General features: G+C 30.7%; 3 protein-coding genes across 3 annotated transcripts in view; 2 read left to right on the top strand and 1 right to left on the bottom strand.

Moving 5' to 3' along the window:
- Positions 1 to 23,404, top strand: part of LOC145331659 (putative cytochrome P450 49a1) — a 210,980-nt gene that overhangs the window by 27,188 nt on the left and 160,388 nt on the right. The window lies entirely within an intron of this gene.
- On the top strand, positions 546 to 7,235 carry LOC145331150 (uncharacterized). The gene is made up of 5 exons (XM_080175776.1): positions 546 to 622; positions 3,031 to 3,114; positions 3,700 to 3,766; positions 6,296 to 6,346; positions 7,044 to 7,235. Exons 2-5 carry the CDS (start codon positions 3,062 to 3,064, stop codon positions 7,233 to 7,235), a joined length of 363 nt encoding a protein of 120 aa, XP_080031902.1. The 5' UTR covers positions 546 to 622; positions 3,031 to 3,061.
- LOC145331149 (uncharacterized) overlaps positions 11,049 to 23,404 on the bottom strand; it is a 33,343-nt gene continuing 20,987 nt past the window's right edge. Inside the window, exons 8-17 of the mRNA XM_080175775.1 lie at positions 22,375 to 22,505; positions 20,352 to 20,400; positions 20,128 to 20,212; positions 19,613 to 19,685; positions 18,710 to 18,806; positions 18,553 to 18,593; positions 17,287 to 17,403; positions 14,574 to 14,683; positions 13,278 to 13,377; positions 11,049 to 12,535 (exon numbers count right to left, since the gene is read on the bottom strand). Coding sequence (XP_080031901.1) covers positions 12,334 to 12,535; positions 13,278 to 13,377; positions 14,574 to 14,683; positions 17,287 to 17,403; positions 18,553 to 18,593; positions 18,710 to 18,806; positions 19,613 to 19,685; positions 20,128 to 20,212; positions 20,352 to 20,400; positions 22,375 to 22,505 — 1,005 coding nt within the window. The 3' untranslated portion in view covers positions 11,049 to 12,333. The remainder of the gene's footprint in view (positions 12,536 to 13,277; positions 13,378 to 14,573; positions 14,684 to 17,286; positions 17,404 to 18,552; positions 18,594 to 18,709; positions 18,807 to 19,612; positions 19,686 to 20,127; positions 20,213 to 20,351; positions 20,401 to 22,374; positions 22,506 to 23,404) is intronic.

Below are 23,404 nucleotides of genomic sequence, written 5' to 3'. Positions count from 1 at the left end.
TGTGAGAAACACACATCATGAAATAATCTCCCATCATCAGGAAATATATATTTATAGTTTCATATTTTTAAAATCGTTTTTGATTTCTTTAGTTAGTTCGTTCATCCAGTAGGAGAAGCGGGTATGGGGTAAAGAGGGGGATGGGGAGAACGGTATTTTAGACAGCCTGAATACTTTTTTCAGAGTACATGAAAATCTGGTGCAACATCCAAGAAATATTAAATCGGCTATTATAAATATATATTACTGCAACTAGTGGTTAACCCTGGCAGCTTGTGTAGTTATGTGGGGCCCTTGCCTAACTGAATTACTGCTATCTAAATGGGAACTAGGAATGAAATTATAAATATATCATAATTCCGGAAAAACTTTAAGATATAAGATTTACCTTTATTTTTGAATGTGAAATATTTTTTGGTTTGTGGTAAAGGAACCAGTAAAATTAACTTTCTAGGACCCATAAAGAAGCTTCACTGTAAAGGATACCAATTTACTCCCTATATTATTTTGGCACAAACACAAAACGGACAAACAGATAATTTTGTAATTGTTAATCAGTGAACACACCCCAACCCCTGTCTGTATTTCTATTTCTCCTGGGTCATACACACAATCTTCTCAGGTAATATTTGAACTTTTATGTTGTTGTTATCCCTAAAATATCTTGTTGAACATAAGAAACCCTTTCTCCCTCTTTTTATTTAAAAAAAAAAATTTTAAATAAAAAGGATAAGGGTTGATAGTTTTTTGGTTATCTGTTTATTGCTTAAGGTTGGATTACATTTGGTACTTGGTAGCCCCACGGGGGGGGGGGGCTTATCTGAAAAATAAGCTGGGGGAGGGGGGTGTCGGTGCTCGACAGAGACTTCGTGGGAAATTCAATGATTAAAGGGTATTTACTCACTAACTAAGGTATGCCTGTACGGTACAACCAACCGAAAGAGAATTAAGATATACTACTATTGGATGTAATCCTTCTTGTTTTAATTAAATATTTATATACCCGTTTCTCTTTTAATATCTAGGAAATAATGCAAATTTTAATTTACCCCATATTGATTTTCTTTAACCTGAAACCATTTAGAACATTAAACTCAGATAAGGATTAAAAATTCTAAATATAAAGACATTTTTGGGGTTTAATTACTGTTTAAAGAAAATAATGGGAATGTCTTAGCTCTCAAATGATCGTGCAATGCAAAATTATTAAATGATCATGCTATTAAAAGTATTAACCTTTACTCTGAGTATAATTGATAATGGTAGATTGATACATTTTATCCCGAATTATCCTGCTTGGAATTCTTCTACCTTTGGTTGCTAATAATGATTTAGGGGAAGAAAGAGGTGTAAATCATTTCTGTAAAATATTTTCTCCTATCTATTCAAATCCGGTGGATAGGAACCGGTGCTTATCCATACGAAAAAACTATGTCTAGCATAGTATTATACCAGCTTTCTACGAATATAAAATGTACAATCTTAAGATTAAAACCAGTTTTTTTAGCCCGTGCCTTCGGTACCTCGGGGCTAAAATAACTGGTTTTAATTTTATAATTGTACAATGTACATTCTATATCCGCGGAAAGCTGTTTATAATAAAATAAAAAAGAAATAACTATTCTCTCTCCTGAATAAATTTGGGATGTGAATTTTGATAAAGTCTATTGGATAGAAAATGCATCGGGTTAATTGGAACATATCAATCATTTTTATCCATCTGTCTATCTATCACTCTCACTGCCTATCTACAATTTTTAACATCCCATTCTTGAATAATTATATTTTTCTAATTGTCTGTCTTAACTGTATGTCAATCAGTTAATTCATAGATCTCCTAAAAATTAAGTCTTTATACTATATCCTCAAACTTTAGCCTACCATTTATAATCTACTTTTGTTTAACACTAATTCATTTCACTGAGATTTTTTAGCCCATACAATTAATATTCTGCTTTCAAGCAACTGTCGGCACACCATTACATATCTATTTCTAATATAAATATAAAGTTATTTTATGACTTTTTAAAGACTTTTTTCCTTATATGTTTTCTTTTTCATTAGTAAAATATTAGGGACTAGCGGATACGCCCCTAGAAGCCTCTAGGGGTATTTAAGGTTGGAGGGGGAAAAGTCGACATCATTCCATTTTAAATTTGAGTTTCAAAAGAGTAAAAAAATATTTTTTTGGGGGGAGGGGGGTGAAGACACCCTCCCCAAAATAGTTTAAAACCTTCCCAGGACCTATACGAAGTTTCACTATAATGAAGAACAATATCTGTTCAGCAGTTAGCGAGATCTTTCGGGACAGACAAAAACGCTTACTACTATATATAATAGGATAACTAAATATGATAATAAATAAATCCACAATATTTCATCCCCTTTGCCTTAAGTTCCAGACAGAAACTTCAATAAAAGAATTGGGGGAAGGTCATTTCACCTGTCCCTATTTTCCTATTTGAATGTAAATGTCTTTTATTTAGGTCTATATTGTTATACTAGCGGCTACGCCCCTAGAGGCCTCTAGTGGCATTTAAATGTTTTATTTTAGATATCTAATTTGAGAAATAATTTGTCTATGTTACCAGCTGTTAAATTCATGTCTCTACGCAGCGCGACTACGCTAGCGAAACTATGCGGCAAAAATATTTAAATTTTTTCAATTTTATTGTGATTTCTCTTGGGAGGGTAGTGGTATCCTCCCCCAAAATAGTTATAAACCTTCCCAGGACCTGTGAGAAGCTACCCTGTTAAGGAGAACCCGATCGGTTCAGCGGTTAGAGAGATCCTTTGGTGCAAACACAATTACATCCTGTTACTTTAGTATAAGGATTTTGGTGTGCATCCATTTACGCATTATCAGACCATAAGGCTTGCATATTATTACACAATAAATTACACAATCTCCTTTAATTAATTGTAATACATTTAACACCCCATCTAACTAATTTGCTATAGTGTTTTATTGCGATTATGAAATGTTTGAGTGGAAATATGCGGAAGTGAAGGCATATCTTAATTTTGCAGGTCTATATTGCATGCAGTTTTTGCACAGCAGATGTCAAGTTTTGCAAGACAGGGATTTTTTAGCCAACAATTCAAAGTTTCTTGGTGAGTTTTTTTTATCTATCCATCTATCTTGTCTATTAATTTGTCTATTTGTAAGTTTTATCTATCTGTCTATCTATCAATATATCGATCTTTGCAAGAAAGGGATTTGATAACCAACAATTCAAAACATCTTGTTGAATTCATCTAATTTATTTCTAGCTTTTTATATGCTTTTTTGTAAGTCTGTCTCAAAATTCTCTAACTGGTCCCAGAAGTTTTTAAGCCTACAAATTAAAAAATTCTTTCATAAAATTTTTGGGGGCTTTTATCTGTATATCAATCTTTCATTACTTCCTTTAAAAAAAGAGGATACCTATCTATCTGTTTATGTCTATATTAGTTATTTATCGCATTGTATTATAGACAGCTCAAATGAAAATTTTAATATTAAAACATTCGGCTGACAAAACTTGTCTTTTTTCTATAATTTTAAAGAAATATTCTTAGAAAATTGCCTGTAATAAGATGCTATACATGATTTTTTTAGTATTGCTGAGAACCGGATCTAATTCAGCGGTTATTAATCGGTTTTGAAGTCATGATGGAAATATTTACAGCTTTCTTTATATCTATTTCTCTATCTAGGGCCAAGGAAAAGACCTCTAACAAAGTGAACCCAATTCCAGCTGCAACACCTAAACTTGAGAAAAAGGTTAGTGAATCACTGACAAGCAAAAGTTTTCTGAAAAAAATTAACGACTGAAAAAAAACATATGATGGAACATAATATCAATCAGTTTTATGAATACGATGGCTTATTCTTTGGCTTTAAGTTTGAGTACTTTTATTGATTTTTGATTTATACTAACAGTGTCCAAACGTTTTAATCGTTGTACAGAAAATGTACAGTTTTGTTCGTTATAAATCTACTAGCGGCTTCGCCCCTAGCCTCTAGGGGCTTGGGCCCCAAGAGGTTTGATAAAACTAGATTTTCGTATTTTAGATTTAAAATAAGAATGTAAAAAACAATTTTCTTTGGGGGGGGGGGGGATTTTTTTTTTTTTTTTTGAAGGGGTAGTCTACCCCACTATTTAAATTTTAGTTTTAAAAAGAAAAGAAAAAAAATTTTTTTGGGGGGGGAGATTTTTTATTTTTTAGGGGGGTTGCGGGTGTCCCAACCCCCAAGAAAATAGTTATAAACCTTCCCGGGACCTATGAGAAGCTACCCTGTAAAGGAGAACCCGATCGGTTCAGCGGTTAGCGAGATCCTTCGCTACAAACAAACAGACAGACAAATAGACAGACATCGTTCTACTTTGTATTATAGATTGCCCATTAGCTTGTCCCATGTAAATAAAAACCATTTGTTTTGCCTGAAACATTTTTTATAATGCATAGTTTTATATAATATTTACTAATTATTCTTATGATATATATTATAACAAAAATGATATACTCTGAAGTTCAAAAGGCCTCGTTTCGTGATCATTCAAATTTTACAACAATTATTTCATTCCCTGTTTTTTTTCATGTTTTCTTCTTTTTTTCTGGACAAGATAAGATTTACTGGGCATTAATAATTCAGAATGTCTCATACCCTAAGTGGAAAAGTTTTAGGAAAATAAGTAACTGAGATATTTTTTTATATTCTTTTTATAAATTAATTTTCTGAAAACGAAATGAAAACATTCGTAAAAAAATAGATGGCAACATCCATAACAATAAATCGAAAAAATTAATAAATAATGACAAACATAAAGAAGTATTTAAAGAGTTGCCAAGCTTTTGAAATTGTACCTAATCGTTATAGGATTCGCCTTTCAAATATCTTTTTAGATAATGATTCAATTATATCAAAGTTTACTCTAAAAAAGCTACAATTTACCCTAAACTTACAATGTTGTGCAGGAAATATCATAACAGGAATCTACCTACAAAATTATGAATTTTATTGTCCTTATTATTGTGTCGAATAGAATATCTTTTTATTAAATTCTAGTTTAAGTTTTGAAATAGAAATTATCCAGGAAAAGAATTTGCGATAATATTTCAAATTTTAATATCTAAGTCAGGATAAAGAGTGGTTATTATAAAAAAAAACAAGAATGACAACATTAATAATTAGTAAATCACGAACAAATCACAAACGGACAAAGTAAGTTAAAGAGAAGATGTTCACGTTCAGTGTCATGAAATAAATGCATATAAAATGTATGAAATCAAAAACTTGAATATTAGATTAATAGATAAGTATGAATATTCTTTTGGGGCATAACCGACAGACCGCCTGACTGATATACAGACAAACATTAGAATTAAGAATACTTTTGTGTCTAAAAACAAGGATATTTTTTAATAAAGTAGCAAAGCAAAAAACAGCAACAATTGTATAGGGGAAAAAATCAGTAGTTATTTTAGTTAGAATATAAGTTTAGCAGCTTATATTCTGTTTATTTGAAATTGTTTCTTATTTATTTCGTGAATCATATAGAAAAAAATAATTTTAAACAATAAATTCTTTACATACCAAAATCTTTGTCTGTCATATTATGCAAATTTTTTCTTAGAATGCTTGTCTGTATTCATTTGGTGACCTACATGAAGAGAAAATATTTAATATTTAAATAACCGCAATATTTAATTTTAGTTTTATACCAAGTCTAGATTTAACTTGAGTAATTCCTGAAAAGAGTGAATTATAATCATTAAGCGTGATCATTTTTTTGCTGATAGATGCCAAATAGTCTGAGAATGTAGTCAAAATAAAAAAGCAACTAATCTTTTAAAAAACTATTCTTTAAATAAACATTTTAGAGGGAGGAATGTACATTGGGCTATTTATTACTCTAGTCCCCAAAGTTTAGAATGATCTTATGTTATTCGTTGGCTTAACAACCTTGGGAACTTTTACTTAAGTTTGATACATGAATCAATATATTTTAGACAGTTAGACTTTACCAAAGCATTTGATAATAATAATAATTAAGCAATATAGATGGCTATACATAATTTTAATTATCTTATGTTATCTTTTATCAATAAGTTCTAAAGTATTGCTTATTGTTAGCATATAGCAATTATAGGGTTACCCAAAAGTTCTAAATAAATATATCACGACCTTTCATAGCACCTTTGAAAACAGGTCTAAAGTTACTGTTGATCTGTCTACTTTGCCCCCAAATATCTAAAGTATCTAAACCTTTCCTATTACCTTGTGAATAATATAAAATTGCATGCACAGGTAGTGGAAATTGAAAAGTTGGATGAGACTGTATCAGCTGGAATGCAACAGGTTCAATACTTAAATATTCTTGTATTTATTCGAAACCGATTAATATCCGGTGGATATGAATAAATTATGTCTAGCATCGTATTATTTTCAGTTTTCTACGTATATAAAAATGTACAATCATAAGATTAAAACCAGTTTTTGGCATCTCGGGGCTAAAAACAGGTTTTAATCTTATAATTGTATATTTTATATCCGCATATAGCTGTTTATAATACGATGCGAGAAATAACTACATATTATTATTTCCACAGTTGTACTGCTACTCTATAGGTATGGAATGTTAGTGTCCGTCGAACCGCTAAGGATAGTTATGACAGATATTTCATTTTTGTCTCGCCAAACACCAATGCTGTAATAATTTAGACTTTAAGATACAAACAAACAAAAAAATTCGTGTGGAAATAGAAATAGTAAATATTATAGATATTAAATATGTCCAGATAATACGTCTACTGTATTTCTATCCAATTTATTTAAGCATTTGTTTAACAAATATAAAGTAGTACGTTTTTTGTTTGTCCGTTAAGATATTGAAAACCACTGAACCGTTTGGGTTATCCATTTAAAATATTATTTAATTTATGTTCTTCTAAATTAAAGTCTAAGGATGGTCATTCTTCGCAATTAGAAAACAGGACCTTATGTGCCACTATTATTTTGTGTAAAATGAAATTATTTAAGAACTGGACTGTTTTAGGGAAAAGATGTGTGCCCACCCGCCCTCAAAAGGAAAACCAATCTAACTTTTGTCTCTATTCTCATGTACTCAAACCACAAGGAGTGGACAATGGAAGACAAATTGGTCATCGTCTCAATTGTTTTCAAAAGCAGTTTTTATGCCATTGAAAGTAAAGTTGAAATTTTAAAAAAATATTTAAAAACAGATTAGATCTTACCACAGATGTTCTATATATTAGATATTCCCATGGGGAGGGAGGGGACTGTACTGGTCTTTAAAGTTGTATATCGATGTTCTTTCATTTGTTGGCCTAAAAACTTTGGGTACTTTTATCAAATCTTAATTGGATCAAATTTTTTAACTATTAATTGTAATGAAAATGAGTGGTTATTTTGTTTTTCATCATTGGGGGTGTACATCAATTTACTTTCAATTGTCTAATCCCTTAAGATTCCTTGATATAATTATCTATACTTTTCTATGTTTTACTTTTTATAATGTCAGATTAGTTTTATGTTAAAAAGAAAGATTGACTTTATAACCAGAAAAGATACCTTGGTACCTAGACCTCCTTGTCCTGGAATTTCCTCTCCAACACCGGTAATGGTTAACCCCAGGTAAAAAAATAGCGTTTTTATTAGGTCAACATATCATACGATATCATAATATTGTCGATAAAATGTTTTCAAGAACGCTTTCTATTAGAGCTCTTGAAATTAAATAAAAAAGATGTCAGAGTTGATTTTATACAGACAAACTATGTTTCAATCACGTTATTATCTGTTCAAGGCTGACATATTATCTTACAATAGCATTCTGACTAAAAACAAAAGTTGATACATTGCCTAAAGACTTTTAAGTTTTTAAGTCCAGTCATTTTAATTAAATTTACATATTAATTAAAAACATCAACTGTTCAATACCTGAAATATTGTTGATTTTATTAATTCTATAAAACAAAACACAAAAAAAAAACTATTTGGCATTTGTATTTCTGACTTTGTTGGCTGGTGGATTTAATAAAAAGGTATATTGTTAATCTGTGTTAATCTGCACTAAGCTTCCACGTCTTGCATTAATAATGTTCATACGAAAAATTTAAAATTCTGTAATTATGGTTGTATTTAAAAGTAGACAAAGTTGTTTTTAAAAAGTACCCAAAAATTTTCAGCCAACAAATGAAAAAACGTTTTTATATAGCTATTAGTTTTAATTTCTAAGACCTTTAGCTATACAGCTTTATCTTATTGACTAGTGGCTACGCCGCTGGGGCACTTGAAGTGGTTGGGGGAGTCACCAAAATATTTATAACCCTACCCGAATATATAGTAAGCTACACTGTAAAGGAAAACCATATCGGTTAGGCAGTTAGTGTGATCTTTTTGGACAGACACACAGACAAAGATCCTGTTACGTTTATACAGGGTGTGGCAAATAAGACCGGACAAATTCTAACTTCTAAACAAATGAACATAAAATCGTCAATTTTAAAGATTTTATTGAATTTTAAAAACTGGCAAGCAAAATAGGTATATGACTATTAGATTATTCAATAAAATTGCCGCCAGCCTTAATTACCGCCTCTACCCGCCTCCTCAACCGCCGGCAGGTCCAGGTCAAAATGTACCTGTCCAAGCTGGCGTAGTTCTCCTTGATAGTGGCAATGAGGGAGGTCTTTGTGGTTTGGGCACGTCTATTGGTGCATGCTTCAAAGTAGCCCTGGGCCCAAAAGTCCATTGAATTAAGATCGGGCTGCTGGGAGGCCACATTTCCTTTGGAACTTGAGTAACTGCAGGATCCAAATTCGCCCAACTTTCAAGCTACCCTTAGACACGGAGACTCTTATTTGGACCACAGTTGAGCTAGAAATTGCATGAAGTTTCAGCTAGGGTTGTCAGCGCAACCCATAGTCTAAAATAAGTTTTAAAGTTCAATATGGGTCCCTGAAGTCAAGAACCGAGAAATTTTTACGGTTTTTGACGTTTTTTACATCTCAAAATCTGCCCCGTTTCACTTTGCTGGAGTACTACGGCCAAGCTATTTCAGATAAAGAGCTCTAGTCTTTTCTAGTGTCTTACTTATGTATCTAACAGTATCCCCAGCAATTTGCATAACTCTACCTCACCTACAGATGGGCTGAGGTCAGATTTAGTGGACCCTAGTCGAGAATCCAGATTAAACCACCGGCGCATTTGGAATCTGCCTTGTTGAACATATGCGCGGCCAGCTCGTTGTACACGTCCATCTACGTCCAAAGATTTTTTTTGCTTAAAGGTCATTACCTAAGCTTTTTATAGTGTGGTCAAACGTCCTGATTGGTAGTTTTGGCGCTACGGCCGTTTAAAGTTTGTCCGGTCTTATTTGCCCCACCCTGTATATAAGGATTATATGAACACTGAATTCATTTTCCTAATATTGTTTTTTTTGTTGTTGTTGAGATTATACATTTGGTTTGCTAATCTAGAACTTTGTATGCAAATTTGGGTTAAGAGTTGATTAACATCAATAACATTCAACGCAGATTCTCTGTAAAAATAAGAACATAACTTAGGGAGGGAAAGTACATTGATGTATAAATTATACTGGTACAAAAACAAACTCTCTTATTAGTTAGATTAATAATTTTTAGTGTGTAAAACTCTTTTTGTGGTGGGTCAGGGGTATTTACTCTGCAAAAGATTTATTTTTTTCCCCGGCTGCAAATTTTTTTATTTTTTTTTCCCCTCCTAGTTCTTTCCAGCAAGGAAGGAAATAAAATGGAAAAAATATTTTCAAAACTCTTTATTGTATTCGTATTATCCCCCTCCCACATATTCTTTTTAGTTTTTTTCACCAAAAAGGTGAAAAATAGGGAAAAAAATGCTTCCAGTTATCTTAATTTTTACATTTTTTTCCCTCAGTTACATATCCCCCCCCCCCCTCAGCAGGGTCAAATTTGAAAATATACACCCTTGTGGTGGGTTACAGGTTTTTTTTTACCATATCAGAAATTTTTATTTACTTGTTTTTTTATTATCGATTTCTAGGACAATTATGAACAAAGTTCTAAAATGTAAGTATGTCCATGTTTGAAATTCCGTTTTTTTTTGTAATATCTTTGTTTTTAAAACCATCTGATTTGTTAAGCTTCGCTTTATGGATATTATCATACTTGATGTCAAAAAATTCTTCGTTTTTTCCGTTGTATGTATACAAAAACATTTTCCATGTTTTATCTAAGTTTACATAATGATGTGAAATTAATCAGTCTGTAAGTAAATAGGAAAAGTGTATTATTATGTTAGGAAAAATGGAATATTTATGTAAACAAAGTTTATTTTTTATATTTTACACCAAAGTGGAGGTAAAATATTTTCCAGTATGGCTTCAAAACAGATTAATATATATTTTAAAAATATTAGCTTGATATTGCTGCGCTACTTATGACATTTTACGCTCATTTGATTGCTTTACACATAACATAACTTTACTGCTAACATTAATTTTAATTTTTCAGAAGATCAACAATTCCCAATATCCAAGTTGAAACCAGCAGTACTTGATCTTCACTACTGTTTTAAAAGTATTATTTGTACTAGTATTCAATTTTATTTAAAATACATTATTTGTATTTTAGTTATTGGACTTGTATCACTTTTTATTTGATGTATTTTTATATAGTTGAAATAAATGTGTATAGTGAAATAGTTTGTTTCATAAATAATTGTAATTCGTCATCCTATTACATAGAGTAGCAAGTTTTTTGATTGTAGCGAAGGATCTCGCTAACCGCTGAACCGATATGGCTCTCCTTTACTGTGGAGCTTCTTAAAGGTCTAGGGGTGGTTTTAGGCTATATTTCTGCCATTCCAAATCCCTTCGAATGTAGAGCCAATAGATGCTAGAAGCACATCCGATAGTTTAATATAATTCAAATAAAAAAAATAAGATATAGTTTATAAAGCTTTATGCTTCCATAAGTTATGACACACATACATCTACTACTTTTAGAATATATTCTGTGCAAAAATATTAAGACTTTAATCAATATTGAGGGTATATTTACTGTTCAACAAGGGTAGACAAATACATTACATATAACAATCCAATATTAATAATAATAATAATCTGATGATTTACATTCATCTTTTTACAATACTACATGTTTTAGAGTCAATAATTCAAAACAAATTTGTTTTATTGGTCCATTTTTGTATGATACTTAATATGTTATATTTCTTAAAACTTAAACATAATATAAACATAAATTTAACGAAGAATATTTAATTCATAAGTAGCGCAACTATAATTCATGAAATAAAAAAATAAAAAGGTCCTTGAAGTCCTTTTTTTTAGCTTTTTCGGAAGTACAAATATATCCTTATTAAAGAGTGGCAGGGCAACTAAATAGATTACATCAGTTTATCAAAAATATATATTCCTTCTACTGCTACAAAGGCAGATGTCCTAGTTACATAGAAGAACTTAATAGAGGTGTTCCATCACTTCCCCCAAATGTATCATGAAAATAATAAATCATCATAACTGCAAATACCTATTACAGCACAAATTTATAGTTCTCATTTGCTTCACACAAAATTAAATTATCTCCATAATTAATTTGCTGTTAAGCTTTTTGCAAATACTTGTAGATTTGACTAAATGCGGATGGGATATCACACCTTTAATAGATTCTTTTCATCTAATCTTTTATCTTTTACACATTTTAACGTTTAAAGATGAGTTTGGGTTTAATTTAGCAACATTTTTTTCGCAATTTTAAGAAAAAATTACCTTATAACTTAAAACATAATTATAGACTAAACTACATTTTAGATAAAATAATAAATGACATTTTTTATTGCTGCATTGTACCCTAACCATTAAAAATGCGACAAAAGTGCTTAAAGGAAAAATTAAAATGTAAAATGTTTTAACATTTAGACTGGCTCATGTCACGAAAAAAAATGATATGATATTAATTTTACATAATTACTTTAAATGCTGATAATTATGATGAATTTATTATTAAATGGATGGGAACGGACAATGGACGATAAGTTAATCTACATTCCTTTTTTCCATCCAATATTTACAAATCACACTAATCTATTGTCCATTGTCCTATCCCTGATGATTTCTGAATATATGATTGTTACAACAATGGCAAGTTAAAATAATAAATGTACATTAACACTGAGCTTCACTTTTTAAATTCAATTTCAAATGTTTCATGATTTTTTCACTTGTAATATAATTTTCACCCTTTTTAAATTAATTTCTTGAAACCCCTGTTAAGATATAAAAATAAATGCGCATTAATTTCACTCTATCTTGGACTAATCATTCTTCTGTGAGAATAGTTGGAACTTGTATCAGACAGGGATGTTAACAGGGAATCTATGCCGCTGTCAATCTCGCCGCCGGTGGCGGACAGCGGGGACTTGACCCCGATACCGCCAGGAGCAGCCAACATGTAAGGAGGTGACACAACGCGGCCAGCAACTAATGGAGAAGCAGGGGAGGTCAACCTGAAGAATAAAGATAGTTATATCATTTTCATCTTTAAAGGGTATTGAATGTATTTTATTAAATAGTTTGATTATTTACCGCCAGATAATATTTTTTGTACTCAATAAAATTAAAACTAATCAAAAAAATGAAAAAGTTATATAAATATACATTTTTAGTAAAAAGTTTAGCATTTTGTTTAAAATAATAACCATTAAATTACATTTTGTATTGATATTTTTTATTAAAATACATTGTAAGATAAATTAATGACAATAATATTAATAAAAGTAACAAATTATGTATAGTGCATGGGGTATTTACACTAAGTTGTCCTTTTTTTGAAGAACTTTTTTAAATAAGTGTATTTATGTGTAGTTCACTAATAATCCATTAATTCGTTTTCAAGTATGGCTTTAAAACCGATTAAAATCCGACGTATAAATAAACGGGATTAAACCATTCTGATTACAAGCTGTCTACAATACGATACGGTACACAACTACTCTATTCTTAATAAAAAAATAAAATGTTAGTTCATGTTCCGTCAAAACAAAACAAACAACCTTATGATTGCACGATCGTTGTCTGAAACTCCTAGATTCAAACAATGCCTATTTAAGGGCCAAATCATTCCCCCTAATTTTGCTTTTAATATAAAGATGTGGTCAAAACTCGAACCCTCCCCAACAGCAAGCCAACACGTTACCTAATACCGTGAATTAAAAAACCCAGCAGACAACATACAAATCTAAGTATTACCTTGACGTATGAAGAATGGGAGACGGTGAAGGTGTTGATGCATTTGAATAACTGGATGGGGATATGCCTCCTTTGTGTAATATTCTCCTTGTTGCTATGCCTATAAAATAATCTGTATTAGAAATAAGTTTTTTTGCAATTAAGTTATCACATATCTCAATAAGTTTATAAGTTTTTCTGCCCATCAGTATCCATATATCTTACCTGCTAATTATCAATCTATTCATCTATCTAAATAGCTTTTGTCCTCTGTATCTGTCTTTCTAATTATCTATCTATCTATCTATAATACATACCTGTACCTGAAATATGCCTGCTATGGACATATTTCTGCATGGCCTCTGTATCTGTCTATCTTATTATCTATCTATCTATCTATAATACATACCTGTACCTGGCATATGCATACTATGGACATATTTCTGCGTGGCCTCTGTATCTGTCTATCTAATTATCTATCTATCTATCTATAATACATACCTGTACCTGGCATATGCCGGCTATGGACATATTTCTGTATGTCCTCTGTATCTGTCTATCTAATTATCTATCCATAATACATACCTGTACCTGGCATATGCCTGCTATGAACATATTTCTGTATGTCCTCTGTATCTATCTATCTATCTATCTATAATACATACCTGTACCTGGCATATGCCGGCTATGGACATATTTCTGTATGTCCTCTGTATCTGTCTATCTAATTATCTATCCATAATACATACCTGTACCTGGCATATGCCTGCTATGAACATATTTCTGTATGTCCTCTGTATCTATCTATCTATCTATCTATAATACATACCTGTACCTGGCATATGCCTGCTATGAACATATTTCTGTATGTCCTCTGTATCTATCTATCTATAATACATACCTGTACCTGGCATATGCCTTCTATGAACATATTTCTGTATGTCCTCTGTATCTATCTATCTAATTATCTATCTATCTATCTATCTATCTATAATACATACCTGTACCTGGCATATGCCTGCTATGAACATATTTCTGTATGTCCTCTGTATCTATCTATCTATAATACATACCTGTACCTGGCATATGCCTGCTATGAACATATTTCTGTATGTCCTCTGTATCTATCTATCTATCTATCTATAATACATACCTGTACCTGGCATATGCCTGCTATGAACATATTTCTGTATGTCCTCTGTATCTATCTATCTATAATACATACCTGTACCTGGCATATGCCTGCTATGAACATATTTCTGCATGGCCTCTGTATCTGTCTATCTAATTATCTATCTATCTATCTATAATACATACCTGTACCTGGCATATGCCTGCTATGGACATATTTCTGCATGGCCTCTGTGTCTGTCAGCTGTTTCTGCTTCCAGAACTGTCGCGCACTCACCATCTCTGTTCGTCTCTCCCTTCAAAAAAAGACATTCATGCTGTTGTTTTTAAAAATAAGTCATAACAATGGAATAAAGTTAAAAAAATATTATTAATCTTCTTAATTTAATGCCATTAAGTGAACATAAACCATTGTCATTTTTCATGTTTGTTGACACAATGCTTCCATGATATATTATATACATTATACAAAGTAGTACATTGTTTTTCCGTCTGCCTAAAGCTAAACCGATTAGGTTGTAAAGTGGTGGTTTGGGAGAGTTGGATAATCCTCTCTTGAAATTTTTATTAATTGGATATTTAACAGATCTATAGTATAGATGTATATACAGACAACTACCTCCCTTCATTTTTCAAAGACCTCTTTCGTCTGCTTCTATTTTCTGCTACTTGGCAGTGTTAATATAAGCGACACCATTTGTTAATTTTCAATGACATAATAGAAGGGTTGCGCAAGGTGGTTGCGATGGGGAGATACAGTTATTTAACCCTTTCTCCCTCTAGTGTTTTATTCTAATAGATATTTATTTTGTTAGGTATAATGCTAAATGCTGTTATTTTGGATTTGGACAAGGGGGTTTATACCAAATACCCTAGGATTTAGATAATACAATTATGATAAACATCATAATTTAAATTTAGTTCAAATTTTTATTTAAAAATAATATAATTAAATCGAAAAGTTTCTTTTGTATTTAAGTATATTATAAAAGAAATATGCATCTTTCTAAAAATACTTTACATGTTTCATTTTATGATATAAAATATTCATAATATAATATATCTCTACTAGCGGCTTCGCCCCTAGCCTCTAGGGGCTTTGCCCCAAGAGGTTTGATCAACCTAATTTTTCGTATTTTAGATTTAAAAAGAAAAAGTAAAAAAATTAATTTTTTTGGGGGGGGGGTATTTTTAATTTTTTTGGGGGGTTGGGGGTGTCCCACCCCCCCAAGAAAATAGCTTAAAACTATCACAGGACCAGTAGGTATATTCCCTGAAGAGTAGAGCCCAATCGGTTCAGTGGTTACTGAGATCTTAAGCTTCAGACCGACAGACAGACGGACAGACGGACAGACGGACAGACGGACAGACAGACAGACAGACATCGTTCTACTTTGTATTATAGATGAGAAAAGTATAAAAAGTTTAAATTTCTTAAAGTGTTTAGAAAGCATTAAAAATATTTTTTATTGACAAAATGCTTAAAATTTAACTACTTTTATTGATCTTTTTTTATTCAACCTTTGTATAAAAATCCTTTAAATTATGATTAATATTTATAAAATTCCTCCCTATTTCCTATAACAAGTTTATCTAAAATATATTACATCAACACATCAAAACTTTGTAAAACTTTGCAAAATTTTATAATACTTAATCTTCATCAAAATTTATGCTTTAGTATCATTTTTTTATGAATTAGCAAAATTTCAAATATTCAAAATTTAGAACGATTCAAGTTTAGAGGATTTTTGTGTAGAATCTTTTTTTGTTTAATTTTTTTAATGTACAAACAGTCGCCGCTCTAGAATGAGACCATATTTAATAATATGTCAGCCATTGATATCTATTGAAAAGCCTTACAGTCAACATGAAATAATACAATTAAATAATGCTATTAAATTTATCTTGGGTGTTTAGCTAAAGTGTATCAATACCCTGAAAACTTTGGCCCTAAATTATGAATTTAAATGATGTGTATATAATTTGTAAAGGTAGGGTTTTATGGTTGTTAAATAACTAATATAACAGTAAATATTTAATCTTAGTAAGGCTCAAAACGTATTGTGATGTTGCACTAAGCGAATGTTTTTAAAACTCGACCTAATACTTTGTAAATAGTTTCATCTTACAACAATGTTTACAACTTTAATTCCTAGATTAATATGGAACTTTATGCCATGGTGTTTCAACCATGTAGTTTTCAAAATATGAAACTATAATCCTAGTTTAATATAAAAAGAGATTATTGAATTTAAACAAAACTAATATTTAACAATCTAATTATTAAAATATAATAATTTGAAAATCCTCTTCTTGTAATAAAAAATTAATTTAATACTTGCTTGATCGCCATTTATCTACATCTTTAAATTTAAAAATATGTTGTATTATGTTTGTATTTTTGTTGAACCACTTATGTCTTAAGAATGTTTTGTTAATATTTTCCCCTACTATCCTACTTTAATAAAAAGAATTCTAATTTATGGGGTTAGGGTGAGAATTATTAGGTTAAAATTACATAAAAAAACAACTTTATAAACTTAGTTATTGTTTTCTATTTTGTTTACAAATCAATCTACATCATTAAGCTAACACTCTATGGCTTTCAAGCTGGAATATGATTAAGAATTGTCTATTAAAGACTTTGTTAAAGTTAAACTGTATTAAATTATTGAACATTTTTCATAGTCTAAAACTATATATCCGTTTATGAATCTGATCAATGTATATAATCTATGTACATTTTGTGCCATATATTTTTATCGATATATGTATCTGCTTGTATAATTTTAAATTTTAAAAAATCAATATATCCGTCTACCTATATATGTCTATCCATCTATTTCTATATATGTAACTGTCTTCATAAAATTTTCTTTCCTATCTATCTATTTACCTGGCTTGCTTAGTAGTCTGATGTATGGTATTGTACCATTCTTTAATTCCCTCTGGTTTCCGCAACAGAATTCTCTCTTCCCCAGATAGAACCAGGTTAATTGTATAATAGCCACGCCTGATACAAAAATTATAAAATTATATAAAGTAGTAAGGTTTTTTGTCGTTAGCTTAAGATTTCGATAGTAACTTTACAAAAATCAGCCATGTGACGTTATAAAAATGAGGAATTATCCATATCATCTTTTTGGGGGGTTTTCTTTCTAACTTCTCTCATCTCCCTAATTTTTATGACGTCACAGGGCTGATTTTTGAGAAACTTACTAAAGTTACTTTCGACGATAGCTAATGAAAAGATTTAATTCATCATATTAGGATCTGGATGGTTTTAGGCTAATCAATTTTTGGTTTGGTTTTAGACGATTTTCCTACTTTCCTTACTCCTTCGAATACAGATCTTCTAGATGCTAGGAGCGCAGGCGTTGGTTACTTAAATTGTGCTTAACATCTTTATTTTAGAATTACTCTATAAAGTTGATAAGAACAAAAAACTAAATTATTCTATTATATAACCAAATAACCAACTGAGATATTTTTTTAGAGAAGCTTCAAATAAGTCCGGGGATGTTTTGAGGCTATTTTATCTCTAAATTTTAAACTAGAGATAATTTAGTGTATATTTAGTTTAACCCCCCCTTGAATAAAGAGCACCAAGATGCTAGAAGCACAGCCACTAGTAATAAAATAAAAATAAAAAATGTAAGTTTCAAAGTTAAAGAAATGAAATAATGCATTATTTGTCCAACGACCTATATTTTTTAGAGGTGTGTGAGTTAATAGTTATTTAGGTCTAGTGCATTCTTTATTTGCAACTAAACTGTTGTAATCAATTTCAAAACTTTGTTATACAATACAATTTTACCAAATAAGGGGAACAATGTAATTGTTTTGTCCAAACACCACGGGTATTTAGTAAAAAAAAACATCTAACAAATGAGTAACCCTTGTCTGGTAGTCCAAACTACGGTATACATTATAAAGAATTCCACCCGTATATACATATGCCAAGTCATTTCTCCTACTGTTACTATTCTAACATGTACAGGTTAGAAAATATCATGTTTTTAAGATGGGCATGATGTAAAGATATTGGATAATTCAGTTGAAAACAGGATGTTTGTCTTACACATCTTATACCTATTGCTGTAATTATTTCTTATGTAAGAAAGCAAAAAAGAAGCTACTCTATACTAAAGACAATTTATACCTGTCTTCTAGTTCAATAACATCAATGTCAGTTAGTCTGATCTGAAAAAATAAATGGTTGTAAGTCAAAATATCAAAAACAAAATTTTGTATGTGATTCAATAATAATTAAAATGCTCTCTAAAGATATTTCTTAACATGAATAAATAAGAAATTACCTTGTAATCAAAAGAACCCATATCCGACATTTTGGACTCAGATTTCTTGAAGCAGTGCAGATAGTCGGGTGTTAGTATATAGTACTTCTCTTTCCATCTAAATATATTTTTTTTATAAATAAACTATTATTAACTTACAACAAGCCTATGGTATTATTTGTAATTTCCTTCTATCTGGAGGGGGTAATTTTTTCTAGGGGCGATTGATCTTGGTATGGTGGTGAAAACCTACCCCAAAATAATTATAAATCTTCCCAGGACCTATGAAAAGCTGCAATGTAAAGAAGAACCATATCGTGTCAGCGGTTAGCGAGAACCTTGTCCTTAAGGACAAACCGACAGACATAAATCCTTTTACTTTTTTATAGGGATTCATGACAAGCTTATGTGCATTATTAAACACCGTCAATAAATTTTTAATCAAGATATTTCAATATTATGTAATATAAAATCTAGTGAAAGGAAATCAATCCCATTTCATCTGAAATAATTTTCCTAAACCAGGACATTTAAATACCATTATGGTGTAACTTTTACAAACATTTGAGAAAAAAAAACAATAATGAAGGTTAATTAGAATCCATTAAAAAGGAGATAAATTGTTAAATAATTCATTTGGTAGATTAAATTTATTGGGTAAATGTTAGAAGAATATTTTTACGCTTTATTTCTAATGATGATATACAAAATTGTCCCTTCTGTAGATTAAGAAAAATTACTAAAGTCACCAAAGTTGTTATGCCATCAAATTAGAAAACTTTAAAGACTAGTGTTTTGAATAGCCAATAATGGTGTAAGAGAATCATTTAAGCCTCTCTTTCAATAGTTCACAGAGGAATAACAGACTGGTTGAAAAGATTCGCTAATAGAAATGAAAATGATTCCATGTATAAATATTTTTACCTGGAAAATATTCTTTTCCTCTGTGTCCATAAAATTCCTTTTTTCAGTGTTGTTGATATACTCGCATCTGTTCCTAAATAAGAATAAATGTATAAATAAAATCATATTTTTAAGTAGTGCCGTGCAGAGGATTTTGCCAGGGGGGTGACACCCAAGATTACATTCCTTAACTCAAAATCGAGGGGTATGTGAGTTTAAGGTAGGTGTACAACTAGAGGGGTGTATGTATATTTATCATTAAATCAGTCCATCTTGATGTCTCTGTATATTTATCTGTATAACTATGTATATGGACATTCTAAATTTACAATACACATATCAACCTACCCATTTTTTACCCAGGTGGGTGAATCGATCCTAGTTTGACTTGCATCTATACGATCTTCATACCAATTTTTTTATCCATAAATGTATTCCCAGGATTTAAAGAAACAAATATCTTATTCTTATGTCCATAGGTTTTATCTATAAATCCATATATATCTATCAATCTTTAAACATAACCATTTCTGTACCTGGAGGTGTAGGGTCTAAAGGATCAAGCCTGTTATGGCTGGTATCAATTCCATCTGCTAGTTTATGGCTTGCAAACGACATTCCCTAAAAAATGTAAAATATTTGAATTCATAATTTGTGTAATTCTAGAATCCTAAAAATGATAAATGAAATCAACTCTTAGGGCATAATTTTGAAATCAGTCAGAATTTTCTGCCACGTAGTTTTCAAATGTAGAATATACCTGATATTGAGACGCAAATCCAGGTGGACTGCTCTTCTTTGGCTGAATCCTGAAAATAAAATAATTGTTAAGTTTTAGAAACGGGCCTAAGTTATTTTTAAGGAAGTTTGTATGATCCTGGGCAGGGGATAATACAACGAACGATAAATTCAACAATCTTACACAAGATAACCCACCGTTTGCTTGAAATTTTTGGTTGAAAGGTTTGAATACTGCTAATTTTTTAGCAAACCAATCATTTATCAACCAAAGTATTTACAGTTTTTAAGCCAACGAATGAGAGACCGTGTTTACAAAACTTTGGGCACTAATACTAGTATAATTAATAATTATTCCCATTGTCCCATACCTCCTTAGGTTGTAAGTCAATATTACCTAAATTGGATAGGAACGTATAAAAGTAAATAAAGTAAAAGCAAGAGTGATATTTAAGATATTTTAAAACATTAAAAATTTCTACATAGATTTTATTTCATGTTGTGCAATGCATTGCTAACTATTGCAAAATCATACAAAAGATACATATCTCATATTTCACAATTTTTTCAAAGAAAAAAAAATATTTTTGTTTAAAATAAAAAAAGTTTTTTTTTCTAAAGAAGACTTACGCCCTTTTCATTTATACATCTGGAGTAGCTTAACAACCAGTTTTATTATGAGTAGACAATTCTTTCATGCCTAAAGTTCAAAAGAACTAACTATCCATGAGAAAGATACACTAACTGAGGAAAAGCCGGGTATAGTCCCTTTCTTGACAACGCCTCTTAAGACGCGTTTCGTCGTATTTTCACAATAAATTTTAATAGGTTAGGTTAGGTGATTGCCCCGCATGGGCTAGAAATAGGGGAAAAACTACTGTGAAAATACAGCAAAACGCCCCTTAAGAGGCGTTGCCACGAAAGGGACTATACCTAAAAAGCCTTGCTTCAATAAAAAATATGAATGGTTGAAATGCGGGAACACCATGGGAAATGGATTCACTAGAATTTTCAGCAGCTTTAGGTGGCATTTACATATATTCTATAATATGCTCGTACAAAATTACAGAAAAAAAAATATTAAATCTATTTATCAGACTTACCTAATGATTTTAATAAACACACTTGTCAAACATTATTAACTGTATTTTAGCGGTTAAAAAATCCTAATGTGAGAATATCAAGAACAAGCTTAAAACTATTCATGGAGAAAGAAATAATGGACTTTTTATTGTACTGGTACCCAGACTTTTATAAACAATCTATCATTAACTAGCTTAAAAACTTTGGGTACATATTATTACATTTTGATTGGTTGACACAGATCTCAAGTATCTTAAATTTTCCATGAATAATTTCAATCTACAGAAAAGATTATTTTGTTTATTGAATTTGGGGGTGTGAACCAAAAACCAACTAATATAAAATTAAGGAAATAAGTCACAAATAACCTTTTATTTATCATATAAATTAACTATTTTAAACATCACTTAATTTTCTAAATATAAAGTTAAAAAATTTTTGGTAGGTTTTGAATTGACATAGATATTCCAGTATTTGAATATTTAAATGCAAGGGTTATGAATAAAATATTCATATAAAACACATATTCAACCTTTTAGTGTATTTTTATAACATTTCCCATACATGTATTGTATACTACAAAGAAGAACAAAATGTGTCAGTCCTATTAGATCTCGACAAAGGCTATGATTTTTCTTACCTTCTAAGTTGCTTTTAATCTATCTTGTCTGAACTGTGGGATGCCCCTTTTCCTAAAGATCTGTAGGGGATTAACCTACCCCCCCCCCCCTCTTTTGCTTAAAGCGATGTCCCAACAGGCTAGGCAAAGCCTATAGTTATGAATAAGGCAAGTTATTTTTAGTACAAATTTCGTACAAATTTCAAGATCAGAAACATGAAACTTTCAAATTTTCCACGGGTCAAAACTTGTATTTTCAAATTGAATAAAATTGTTATAAAAAATGTCATTAAAATGTCCAGGAATTTTTTGAAGTAGAAAAATTGAATGTTAATATTTATACCTTGGAATGTTAGATTCAACAGGCTTGATAAGTCTGGAGCCAAGGTCGTCATTCTTTCTGGACTCTGCGGATGAAATTCCGCCTCCATGTTTTCTGGACTCTGATACCATTTTCTCTCCGGGCCAGCTTGTCTAAACAAATTTTATATTTAAAGAATATATATTCAAAAATATTACTTAATTGGTTGTATGTTTGTGTGCTTTAAGCGAAAATCCTTAATTTTTTCATATTCATTGTATTTTAACAACCAGCAAGAATATATTGGATGTATTTTTGTCAAAATTATTTGTATGTATATTCGCAATAGCCCATTTGTGAATTTTAGATGGACAGAAGGACAAACAGACACGAACATTTAAAAAGCTGATTTGCTATTAAAAAATGTCAAGTTCTATATTAGTTATAAATTGGTCAAAGTAGACCGTCAATTTGGCAAAAAAGAATAGATGATTTTTAACAGTTTTGGATGTATTTTGCTATTGGACAATGACATGCAATTTATTTTTTTTCTTTATTGTTGTGTCTGCGCTTTCTATGAACCCAAATATCCTTGTGAAATGTCTAAAATATGAAATATCTCTATAATATTAAGAGACAGGGTCTAATGAGGCTATTAATATTCTTATCATGAAGAGTGGCACAGACAAAAAGGTGAGATCATTTTAATCGAGGACGGGAAATTATTTTAAAATAGAATATTATGATAGGTTAGACAAAGTTTTCACTGTTAAACTGTTAAAATTGCAACATATTCATAGTTTTACTTCTAGAAGAATTAACAATGATCATTATGAATAACATATTCATGGTAATAGTACTAAGCCTAATACTACGAGAGTCCAATATCTACCAAATTATAATTTGTGGTCTTATCTTCTATAATACATAATAGAACGAAGTCTGTCCGTCTGTCTGAAGCTTAAGATCTCATTAACCGCTATATCAATTGGGCTCTACTCTTTATAGATTATAACTCCTAGACCTGTGACAATTTTAGGGTATTTTCTTGGGGGGGTAAGACACACAAAAC

The sequence above is a fragment of the Acartia tonsa genome, chromosome 11 (assembly GCF_053477335.1).
Source record: "Acartia tonsa isolate MP-2025a chromosome 11, ASM5347733v1, whole genome shotgun sequence".
Lineage (NCBI taxonomy): Eukaryota > Metazoa > Arthropoda > Copepoda > Calanoida > Acartiidae > Acartia > Acartia tonsa.
Note: the sequence above shows the minus strand (reverse complement) of the source record. Positions and strands in the feature narration are given on the sequence as shown.

What these genes read in the sequence shown, in the direction of transcription:
- LOC145331150 (XM_080175776.1), top strand. Translation starts at nt 3,062, where the DNA reads ATGTCAAGTTTTGCAAGACAGGGATTTTTTAGCCAACAATTCAAAGTT. An exon ending in CAACAATTCAAAGTTTCTTG is followed by an intron (nt 3,115 to 3,699) that starts GTGAGTTTTTTT and finishes TTCTCTATCTAG; the next exon opens with GGCCAAGGAAAAGACCTCTA. An exon ending in TATCAGCTGGAATGCAACAG is followed by an intron (nt 6,347 to 7,043) that starts GTTCAATACTTA and finishes GGACTGTTTTAG; the next exon opens with GGAAAAGATGTGTGCCCACC.